The sequence below is a fragment of the Callithrix jacchus genome, chromosome 19 (genome assembly GCF_049354715.1).
Source record: "Callithrix jacchus isolate 240 chromosome 19, calJac240_pri, whole genome shotgun sequence".
Lineage (NCBI taxonomy): Eukaryota > Metazoa > Chordata > Mammalia > Primates > Cebidae > Callithrix > Callithrix jacchus.
In genome coordinates, this window is record NC_133520.1 from 38,043,651 (window position 1) to 38,056,073 (window position 12,423).

Consider the following 12,423-nt stretch of genomic DNA (forward strand, 5'->3'; position numbering starts at 1 on the left):
CTCCAAGACAAATAGTGGTCACCCAGGTAAACAGTACTTCCAGACAAAGACCAGGCAGAGTTCTGAAAGTCTAAGAGCTGTGTGTGTCTCTGTGTCTATATTTCAGAAAAGCCTTTACCTCTCCCTGTATGTGCTTTAAATTTGATTCTGAAAAGAAGCTTGGAAATGCATTAAAAGTTTTGCACAAGTCATTCAGTTGTGATAGACTTTCTTTGGTTTAACCACTAGTGTCTACAAATGTGAAATCTTTTTCTTTACCTTCTATATAATCTACCTAGAGAATCTGTGTCTTATTAGAATAACTTTCGGAGTTTTATATTGACTTTGTTCTTATTTATCTAAGAAAAATATACAAAGGTTCCTAAGATTGTTTTCAATCATATTATGCTCCTTTTTAAATCATGTTGCTAATGCTTTATTGTTCCTTGAATTAACTAGATGACCAGGTATTAATTCTTTTTCTTTTCTTTTCTTTTTTTTTTTTTTTTCTGAGACGGAGTTTTGCTTGCTACCCAGGCTGGAGTGCAATGGTGCGATCTCGGCTCACTGCAACATCTGCTTCCTGAGTTCAAACAATTCTTCTGCCTCAGCCTCCCGAGTAGCTGGGACTACAGGCACGCACCAGCATGCCCAGCTAATTTTTTTTGTATTTTTAGTAGAGACGGGTTTCACCATGTTGACCAGGATGGTCTTGATCTCTTGACCTTGTGATCCACCCGCCTGGGTCTCCCAAAGTGCTGGGATTACAGGCTTGAGCCACCGCGCCCGGCCCCAGGTATTAATTCTTAATCACATGTTATCTTATTTAATCATGTCCCCAAATATCCTCTGGCAACTATGTTGATTTTTACCATACCATAACAAGATTCTAAAAATATAAATGAGGCTAAATTAAGCTTTCATGATATCTCTTACACATAAAATTTTCTTTAAGTTTTCCCAAAGTGAAAATCACACAATTATTTGTTTTTTCCCTTTAAAGAAAAAAATATATGCTAAACATAAATATATTACTTTGATGTGTGCATCTACCTATTGTCAAGGTTGAGTGGGCACAGTTGTAAAAGAGAGAAGACTGTAACCCTACCCTCAGTTAAATTCATATTGGCGAAATGTTTTTGGTTTAAATATTTAAGAAATTACATATATTTTGGAAAATCTCTTGAGATTTTTTAGTGCCCTCCCTTTTGTTTTTTAGTAGCATCTGATATTTTATAATTATAGTTCTCTTTTTCTTATATTTTATTAGTTTTATTGCTACCTAATGATTGTATATATTTATAGGGCACATGTAATATATTGATATTGATACAGACATATAGTGTATAATAATCGAACTGTAATATTTTTGTTTTTCTTTGCCTAAATTATTTCAACTGACTTGTCTTCAAGTTCAAAATTTATTTTTTTACTTGATCCAGTTTTTTGTTGAAGCTCTCAATTACATTTTTATTCCATTTATTAAATTCTTTAAGAATTTCTATTTGTTCTTTTTTATGATATATGTTGAATTTCTAATTCAGATCATGATGTTTTTTCTTAATTTTTTGTATTGTTTATGTGTGTTCTTTTGTATCTTACTCAGGTTCTTTCAGAGCATTCTTTTGAATTCTTTTTCAGGCATTTTATATATTTTCTTTTCTTTGGGGTCTTTTACTGCAGAATTATTGTCTTCCTTTGTAGGTGTCATGTTTCCTTGCTTTTTTTGTGTGTTTCCTTTATCCCTATGTTGGTACCTGTGCATTTCATTTAACAGACACTTCTTCTATTTTGTGAAGTAGCTTCTGTAGGGAAATACTTTTTCTTATTATACGTGTGTCTTCAATTTTGCTTGGGTAGGTTGCTTTGGCTTTGGTTCTTGGTATGCACCATACTGTGGCCACTGTATGATTTCTTCTGCTATTATCAGTGTCAGTATTTTCTGTGAGTTCCTTAGTGGCTTAGGCTGCAGTTGTTTGCAGATGCTGTGACCAGCCTTTGCTCAACATGGGAACACAAGGCTGACTGGTGCTTCAGCCTTTTGGTGGTGTGTGCAAGTGCTAGCAGCAGTGGCAGTGAACCCTCAGTAGGCCAGTCTTTGGGCCTCTGAGTAGGGCACACAGATGCTGGCTGTAGAAGCAGCATGCTAGGCAGGCTGGCCCTCAGGCTCCTGGGTGAGGTGTGTAGGTTGCGGTGGGCTGGACATACCACTCCTCAGCCTCTGGACAGTGTGTGCAGGTGCCTACGTGTGTATTTATGTGGATCTCTCATTTACCTTTTACCCACATGAGAAGGGAAGTACTTCCTGGCTTCTAGCCCATGCAACTGGCTGCTTTACTTCCTTTTCCATGCTGCCATCTTTAGTTTCCATACCTCAAAGGGTTCCTTTCACTTCCCTCCTAGACATGGTTCTGGGTCAACCAGAACCAGCATTGAATACAACCAGCATTCTCTCCTAGACAGTGTAGACAACATTTGGTTATTTACTTACTATTTCAATCCTTCTTTGTAGAATAGGTGAGTGCTGGGCACTTCTAGTTAGCCATCTTAATGACAGCTGTCCAAATTACATCAGTGCCCTATTTTTCTATAATATATTTTAATTACCAAGGAAAAACTAATCAAAAACCAGTTTGTTTAGAAGACTGGCAGCTAGTAAATGTTTAAGAAATAATAGAATTAGAAAATTCACTATATTAACCATCTATATTGGAATTGATTCAGGCAAGAATCAGCCATGGATGATAAAACCACTGGAAGAAGAGTTGTAAGAAAATGAGATATCTTCATAATGACAAGATTTTAACTTCAAATTATCTATTCTGTATTTACAATAAAATGAATTGATGGTAGCCTCCCTAATCTAACTGATTAAAATTGGTATCAATAATAGTAAAATAAGTTATGTGCCTCCTGATATCTTGCAATATGTAGATTACATCATCCTTGAAATATTCTCTTAAAAATATTTAAACTGGAGTTTAATCAAGCCTCAGAGCTAACTTCCAATTTTCAGAAAAGCAGAAGATAGAAGAACAAATAATACCACATGAAAAAATACTGAACAAACAAATAATATGAGACATTCTATAAGAGACTGAAGAGACTGCTCAAAAAGTCAAAGTTCGGGGGCAAAATGACCAAGAGAGAGACCTAGATTAAAAGAAACTAAAAATGTATTACATAGTAACAAGAACATTGAAAAGCATATGGTATCCAAGAACAACTCTCATCAAAGGGGAAAAATAACTTTTGGAGAATATAATTTTTTAAGTTACTTAAGGGTATAAACAAAATGAAAGTAGTTGGACTATATACTGTGTACAGAGATGAGAAGACTCAATAAAGGTGTTGATTCTCTATAAGTAACTATTAACGTTTTATTTGAAGCCTTAAAATAGTTCAAAATGGAACTTAAGTTTTTAAAAAATTCATATATACAACTGAACAGCCACAAAAATTAAAACAATTTTTAAGACGAAAAAGTAAGTAGAGTAATTGCTTTTGAGACAGAAACATGTCTATAACATTATAGTCATTGAAAGAGTAGGGCTGTTTGGAGATAGAACATGGACCAAAGGAAGAAAACTTAATCCATGAATGATGACCAAAATATGACAGACGATAAATCACACATCCCTAGAAAAGAAAGGACAAGAAAGGAAAATGATGTAGAAAAAATAGAATTAAGTATTTTTAAAACCCACCTTACACTGCACATACAAAAAATAAAATTCAAATGAATTACAAACCTAAATATGCCAAAGTTCACATCCTCACTGACAAACGTTTAACTTTTATCTTTTCCATAGTAGCCATTCTAACAGGTATGAGGTGATATCTCATTGTGGTTTTAATTTGCATTTCCCTGATCTTTAGGGATGCTGAGCAGTTTTTCATATATTTGTTGACCATATGCCTTCTTTTAAGAAGTAGCTATTCAGGTCCTTTGCTCATTTTTAAATTAGGCTATTTGTTTTCTTGCTATTGAGTTTAGTGTCATATATTTTGGATATTAACTCTGTATCAGACATATGGTTTGCAAAACTTTTCCCCTAATTCAGTTTGTCCCTTCACTTGTGAATTATTTCTTTTGCTGGGCAGAAGCTTTTTAGTTTGGTGCAATCCCATTTGTCTATGCTTTTGTTGCCAATGTTTTGGGGTTCCTATCCAAGAAATCATTGCCGAGACCAAAGTCATGGAACTTTAATTCATTTTGCATTGATCTTTGTATATTGTGTAAGAAAGTGTCCAGTTTCATTCTTCTGCATATAGTTATCCAGTTTTCCCAAAGTACTCAGCATGCCACACTGTCATACTTTGAGGTACCATTTTCTGAGCCCAAACATAAGCATTACTGGTGTTATTGTAGAAGATATTTTTAGATTTTTCACATGAGCAAATAAACTAAACATATTAGATATAAACAGCAGAGAGAAATTCTATTACTTCTTTTCTATCTCTTAAATTGTTTTGCACAGTCATTCATTTCTCAGTGATTTTCTAAAAAACTCCTTATTAATATGTTGGGACTTAGAATACAACTCCAAAATATGACTGCAGGAGATCAGAACATGTGACCTCAAAGTATACTTCTTGGTCAAATTTCTAGCAGGTTACTTTGAGAAACTGCACACACAGCTACTTTTTTATTGTTTTAAAAAAGTATATCTATAGAGAAAATCTATGTTAGTAAAAGTATCTGTATCAGGAAGAAGGCTGCTCAAAGGCAACTTTCATTATCTGATATACTTTTTATCTACATAACAAAACAAGGTATATGCACAACACATTGTCTCCCCTCATGCTACCGTAACCTGTCAATGCTGCTCCAGAGATCCTACCCACTAATCTAACGTATAGCTAAGCATGCTACATAATCCACAATCATATGGCCCTTCTTTGAATCTCATATTTTGTGGGGCTCCTGTGTATATGAACATTATTAAATATGGTTTTTCTCCTGTTAATCTGTCTTGTGGGAATTTAATTTGTAGCCCTGTCAAACAACCTAGAAGGTGAAGGAAAGCTATTATCCCTCCCCTACAAGTACATAGATAGTAATATACCATAAATTAAAATATAGCGGTATAGAACAATTACAAGTTTGCAAGTAAATTTTCTAGAATTCAGGAAATATTTCTATAGAAATGATCTCAATCAGCCTAAGTCTTCTAGAAGCATTTTTATAGTCCAGCAGTCAGATTTATTGACTCATGGACATGAAGGAGGATGCAAACCACAAGGATCACAGGGTGTCTCATTAAATAATGTAAAAGACAATTATTTTAAATTTGGGAAAGGGTAAAGTTAAGGTGAAATTTAAAAGAAGGAGTGATTTTTCAGGCTGAAAACAAAGAAAGCTGCTTACGAAGGGTCAACATCTGATCTGGACTCAAATGTTCTTTTTCCTTAAAAACTATAAAATTAAGATACATGAGAAATTTTGTGTTCAGAAAGTTTTTATCTGAAGCTCTGCTCCTGGAATAGAATGTGAGGTTGTATGTCGCTGTCATCGTGAATTAGGTACTCCCAGAAAGGGTGCCATATTTTATTCTTAGCCATATAATTAAAAACAACAAATTTTCTGATACTGAAGATTTTAAATAAGAAAGTTTCTCACTCAGTGAGAAAACAGTTCTCACTCAAAGAAGGGAGTCATGACAATTTACAACTGCAACATGTCCTTGGGTATAATCATTTTCTGATATATTTATAACTGGCTTTTTGTTCCCTTGCTATTTTAGTCTGATGAACAGTCAGGCAGATTTTTTTTTATTCAGAGATAATTTTAAACTTCTAGTTATATCATGCTTCATATTACTTAATTATATTTTTAGTTAAGGTCATTTCTCCAATTTTATTCTATTTTTAGTTAAGGTAATTTCTCCAATTTTATGCTGTTTGATTTATTTTAAAGAGTTTTTCACAAATTTGTTGAACTTATTAAATAGGTGTATTTGCTAAAAGCTCTCCACAAGACAAAATACTCAGATTAGCATATGTAAAGCCTAAAGAAATATCCTTTTCCTATTCTAGTAACTTTACAATTTAGTGCTTTAAATCAAATAACTGAAAAGATTCAGAGGTCATCCACTTGGAAAGATTTAGTACAACCGTTTTGAACTAGCCCTAGGTACCTGAGAGAGACTTCATCTCCCAGAAGATTCATCCATACATAAGCAATTATTTAAAAGCAAGTAGTTTCCAGTGTGGAGCCAATTATGATGAAAAGAGGTAGAAAAAACATAAAACACCAAAAGGGAAGTGGAATAAAGCTAGGACAGAATGGGATCAGAGTATAAGAAAAAAGGGAAACAGAGAAAGACTGAGCTCAAGCTTCAAAGACTACGAAAGTGTGAGTTAATAAAAGTAACAGATGTCAACAGAAGGAAGCACACTATTAAGTTGCAAGATAATCAAAGAAAAACAGAGATAGAGGGAATAATTGCAATCAAAATATATTATTTTTAAATACAGAAAATCATGGAATAAAAAAATGAGTAAAAGTAAGGTCAAGAGACAAAGCTTTTGGTGCTTATGGCACAAAGACTTGCAACTGGGTAAGTAGAAAGGGTGATTATGCTTTCGACATGGTCTGTCCAGTGTTTCATCAATGGGTAATTTTTTTTTTTTTAGACAGGGTCTCACTCGGTCGCCCAGGTGGAGTACAGTGGCGTGATCCTGGCTCACTGCAACCTCTGCCTCCTGGGTTCAAATGATTATCCTGTCTCAGGCTCCCAAGTAGCTGGGACTACAGGCGTGCACCACCACACCTGGCTAATTTTTGTTTTTGTAGTAGACATGAGGTTTCACCATATCTGCCAGGCTGGTCTTAAATCCCTGACCTCAAGTGATCCTACTGCCCTGGCCTCCCAAAGTGCTAGGATTAGAGGTGTGAGCCACCATGCCCTCCCGATGGGTAAATTTGTAATCACAAATTTGTGGTATATGATTAATCTGTTATAGCATTCAATCAATACTGGAAACCTCATGAAATTAAGAAACAATTTTAATATAGGCTTTTTTTAAATAAAATATTGCAATTTCTATAAAAATAATTGTTATGCATTTAGAATCACTTTTCAGATTAAGAAATTAAAATTACTTATACTCATAAAATTATTAAAAGCTCAATTTACTTATATAAGAAAGATTACTCTGTTAATTAATTTGAAAAATTAAAAGGTCATTTATTTGAACCTAATAAATCAAAGTTTTTCTCTGATTTTTCTTTTAAGCTCTTGTTAAGTCACATCGACAAATTTCACTTAGGCTATCACAGAAGTAAAACTAAAAACACTCAAGTCTAGAGCAATATATACAGGTTTTTAAATGTGGGGCATAATCATGTGATCCAAGTAAATATTAAGTCATGGTATCTGACAAATTCAGCAGCATAATTGAAAGTAAAATTTGAAAATGTCATTATATAATTTGGTTCTGGATATTTATTTTCTAATTTTTAGTTATCCAAAATGATTTTTGAATTTTGAATATAGAAAATTAGGAGTATAATTGCCTTATTCACATTAACCATAAAGTTAAGAGTTAAGATAGCATTATTTTGTACTAGATTTTCAAAATAGCTTTGCCCAGTGATTTCTACCTGAACATAAATTAAAATATTTTTAAAATCTGCTAATCAGATACCAGAGGAACCTATAAAAAATATCTGAAAGCCTCAAGTTCAAAGTGCTTTGGCTCTAGAATGACACATCTGGGATTGATAGTTATGGCTCCACTTTGAATAAATTCTTCAGTTTCTTTGTGTTTCTGTTTTCTCTTTGTAAAACAAGTAGGATAAAAGCAAGCTGATAGGATTTACAAAGATCATGTTAGCTTATAATCTAGTGACTGGCAATTTACCATCCACTATGTTAGTTACTTTTTGCTACTTTTACAATGCTCCTTGATGACCTTTAAGAAAAAACTGGATTATACCAAAAGACATTAACAATTGACCTTGGCACTTGAATTTGAAAACAGTTATTACATATACTGGTTGGCCATTAATAACATATATGTTGCAATATATTAGCTTTAAGAAATTTGCCAATTTATTATTTAGTACTCATTGTTAAAGAGCATCTTACTTTTCTGTCTCACCCATCAGTATTGAGGGCATTTTCTCCTGTATTAGGGGAATGAACATGTAGTCTAGGCTCCTTTACTAGTGTAGAGGGGAAAGTATTTTTCTTTTTCCCATCTTAGATTCAGTGGATGGAGTCCTGCAATTTAGAATGACAAAAGACATAAGCAAGAAAAGAGCAGAACTTTATTAACAAGCGCATCACATATACACACGAGAGAACTCAGGGACAAGTAACTCAAAGAAGTGGTTAGAACTTGGGCTTATACAGTATTTTAACAAAAATACAATAGATTTGCAGAGAAGTGACAAGACAAAGGAAGGGGGTTCTTAGTGGTACAAATAGATATATGAGGAGATTAATGGAAGGCAGATATATGAGGAGATTAATGGAAGATATGGGTTATTTAAGCAAGGTCTGTTGAGCAGATTCCTCTTTTGCCTTCTCCAGGATAATAAGACCCTAGAGTTTTTCTTGTGCCTCTCTATTGATTTTTCTTTTTGTTTTTGTTATTTTACAATTGTCTTCAGCTCAAAATAATCCAATGCCAGAGGAGCACATTTTGTGGTGGCATACTCTGAACTTTTCATTACCCAATCAAGCAAACCTTTGGATTTATAATTTTTTATATATAAAATGAGAAAGATGCTTGTTTCTCAGTGTATGGTCCTGGCCAGTGACATCTGGAAACATGTTAAATAAAAAATCACAGGCAATATCCCAAGGGTGCGTTAATCAGAATTTGCATTTTGGCAATACCCTTAGGTGATTCATGTGCCCATTAGAGCTTAAGAAGCACTGCTTGGAAGCCCCTTCTACCATAAATGAGGTAAACCCAATGTATGTACCCATTTACTTTGTAGACGCATTTTATAGTCTAAATGTGCTTAGTGACATTGGATACATGCAATAAATTTGAATTTATGCGGGAAACAACATTTGGCATTGGTGAATACAGGGTATGACACATGACAATGGAGAGGGAACATTCCTATTCATAAGGGAATTCCTAGAGTGAAGCCACCAAAGTCTTCACTGTCTTTCTTCAAAACTCTCTCTTAAATATAGGTTTCGGTCACCTGTACGTTTGACAGGAATAACTTCCCAATTGATCTTTTAATTTATAAACTCGATTCTCAAAAGTAGAACTTATAAATAACTGAGAATTTTTTTAAAATGTTTTTGAAATGATTTTTTTTGCCCCTCACGGGCTTTCAGTGGCCTCATTTGCAAATGGGCATCAGGACTTCCTAGATTGTTACCTTCAGTACATTGTTCGATATGAAAATATATTTTTTGATAAGAATTATCTATCATATAATGTTTAACATGACTTCATTAAGGGAAGACAAAACTCATTTTGAAACTAATTTTAAAGGTGCCTTGGATGACTTTTAAACATTATTTTTGAAGATGAATCTTATGAATTGATCAATTTAGAAGTTACAACAGTTAAATATGGATGTGACTAGAATCTAGGTTTAATGGGCCAATTTCTAAACAAAGACAAAATAACATGTTTCAGTCAGGGGCCATGCAGAGCTAGTTAAAAAGTAGTAAATTGAGTCAGACCTTTGTGGGTTTAGATGTAATCGGGGACTAAGCTGGAGCACTGCTCAGAGTGAGATGAAGGCAGCAAGACTGGAATTGAATTTTCGGAGCTGAAGTGTGGCTGTTTCTGCAGTCTTTCTAGAATTGCTCACATTCTTTGCACGCTCATTTTTCTAAACTGAAAATTGGTTATAATAATACATATCTCACTGTCTCATTAAAATTACTGACATTAACTACACCTTCAAGCCCAGCGCAGGCATTTAATTATTGGAGCACTTTCACGAATCCGGTTCTTTTTATCTTTCTAGGACTGTGTAACTGGGTTAAAGGGCTCAATGCAGGGACTCTGTTTTCTGGTTTAAGTGCCACAATGGACACAAGCAACAAAACCCTGACCCACGACTTTCTCCTACTGGGCTTTCCTGGTTCTCAAACTCTTCAGCTGTCTCTCTTCATGCTTTTTCTGGTGATGTACATCCTCACAGTTGGTGGTAATGTGGCTATCTTGATGTTAGTGAGCACCTCCCATCAGTTGCATACCCCCATGTACTTCTTCCTGAGCAACCTCTCTTTCCTGGAGATTTGGTATACCACAGCTGCAGTCCCCAAGGCACTGGCCATCCTACTGGGGAGAAGTCAGACCATATCATTTACAAGCTGTCTTTTGCAGATGTACCTTGTTTTCTCATTAGGCTGCACAGAGTATTTCCTCCTGGCAGCCATGGCTTATGACCGGTATCTCGCCATCTGCTATCCTCTACACTACAGAGCCATCATGAGTAGCCTGCTCTCAGCGCAGCTGGCCCTGGGTTCCTGGGTGTGTGGTTTCATGGCCATTGCAGTGCTCACAGCCCTCATCAGTGGCCTTTCCTTCTGTGGCCCCCATGCCATCAACCACTTCTTCTGTGACATTGCACCCTGGATTGCCCTGGCCTGCACCAGCACACAGGCAGTTGAGCTTGTGGCCTTTGTGATTGCTTCTGTGGTCATCCTGAGCTCATGCCTCATCACCCTTGTCTCCTACGTCTACATCATCAGGTCCATCCTCAGGATCCCCTCTGCCAGTGGCCGGAGCAAAGCCTTCTCCACATGCTCCTCGCATCTCACTGTGGTGCTCATTTGGTACGGGTCCACAATTTTCCTTCACGTCCGCACCTCTATCAAAGACGCCTTGGATCTAACCAAAGCTGTCCATGTCCTGAACACTGTGGTGACTCCAGTTTTAAACCCCTTCATCTACACGCTTCGTAATAAGGAAGTAAGAGAAAGTCTAGTGAGGAAATGGAAGGGAAAATAACTCTCCTCCATCACAACAGATGTCCTGTAAATGGTCTCTGCATCCATACAGAGGTTCCAAGTAAGAATGCGGAGAAACAGGGCAAATCTTTCTTGGTACACACACAGAGAAAAAAGAAACAAACAAAACAAGTCATACTATATATTCTACACATTATCATGTATGATTTTAAAAGACAGGAGTTTTTAACATAATCAAACTGGGTTTGTTTTTTTTTTTTTTTTTTTTTGAGACAGAGTTTCACTCTTGTTACCCAGGCTGGAGTGCAATGTCGCCATCTCTGCTCACCACAACCTCCTCCTCCAGGGTTCAGGCAATTCTGCCTCAGTCTCCTGAGGAGCTGGGATTATAGGCACATGCCACCATGCCCAGCCAATTTTCTGTACCTTTAGTAGAGATGGGGTTTCACCCTGCTGACCAGGATGGTCTCGATCTCTCGACCTCATGATCCACCCACCTCGGCCTCCCAAAGTTCTAGGATTACTGGTGTGAGCCACCACACCCGGCCAAACTGGACTTTTAAGCAAAAATAAATGTACACTGAATTAGGTTTGCTCTAGATTTTGGCTTATAAATTGGAGAACCTGCAATAAAAAGGGTGGTTTCATATATCAACTCTAAATTCTTGTTTCTTTTTAAAGTTTACCAAAATTGTCTAAGTATAAAATTTTGAGAACCATATTTTTGAAACACGAGGGATGAGAAATATGCAAAGGTTAAATGAATTAAAACATGTAACCGAAATTAGAGTGTGTGCAGTTAATGCAGCATAGTATTTTTTGATAAGGCATAGTAAAATAGACCGATATGGAATTCTAACTTGATAATTACAAGGTGCCACATTTGTCTCACAAGGACAGTGAAAAAAGCAATCTAAAAAGTGGTTGATGAACATAGATAAACAGAACTGCAGGAGGGTTTGAACAAAGCAATAGATGTTCCTTGCATAGCAATATATTGATCTCAGGAAAGGAAAAATACTAAAGATTCTATGGGCAAGTCAGCAAGGACAGAACATCCAGTGGTTTCAGGGAAAAATAATAATTATAATAACGATTTGATTTTCCTCCAAAGTACGGCATTCTGTTCAAAGCAAAATACTTTCCTTTTCAATCATCATCACTTGATAGGTCCCTTCTCCTCCCTCTCCTCATTATTGTATGGCTGTGAAAGGTGGGGCTCCAGCAGGCTAATGGAACAGACTGCAGGGATATTCTGCTTGTCTTAGTCATATTGGCTGACATATGTACAAAGTAGTCTGCTTCTCAAAGAAATGCCTAAGGGGCTGAACAGAAGCTACTCTTCAGACCTTGCTTGTTTGTATGATTTGAAACCCCTCCTGGTTTCAAAAGCAAAGTGGTATGAAATAGAACAAGAAAGCTATATGTCTGAAGAAAATAGGGGACGATGTCTCATTGTGAGAATGATGCATATTAATTTTCAGAAGTTATATCCATGTTGAAAGACTATGTGTGATGGTTAGTACTGAGTGTCAACTTG

General features: G+C 35.8%; 1 protein-coding gene across 1 annotated transcript; it reads left to right on the plus strand.

Moving 5' to 3' along the window:
- Window positions 1-9,941: 9,941 nt before the first annotated feature.
- OR6F1 (olfactory receptor family 6 subfamily F member 1) lies at window positions 9,942-11,719 on the plus strand. The gene has a single exon (XM_002760786.7). The coding sequence runs from the start codon at window positions 9,997-9,999 to the stop codon at window positions 10,921-10,923; it is 927 nt and encodes a 308-aa protein (XP_002760832.3). The 5' UTR covers window positions 9,942-9,996; the 3' UTR covers window positions 10,924-11,719.
- The last annotated feature ends 704 nt before the right edge of the window (window positions 11,720-12,423 follow it).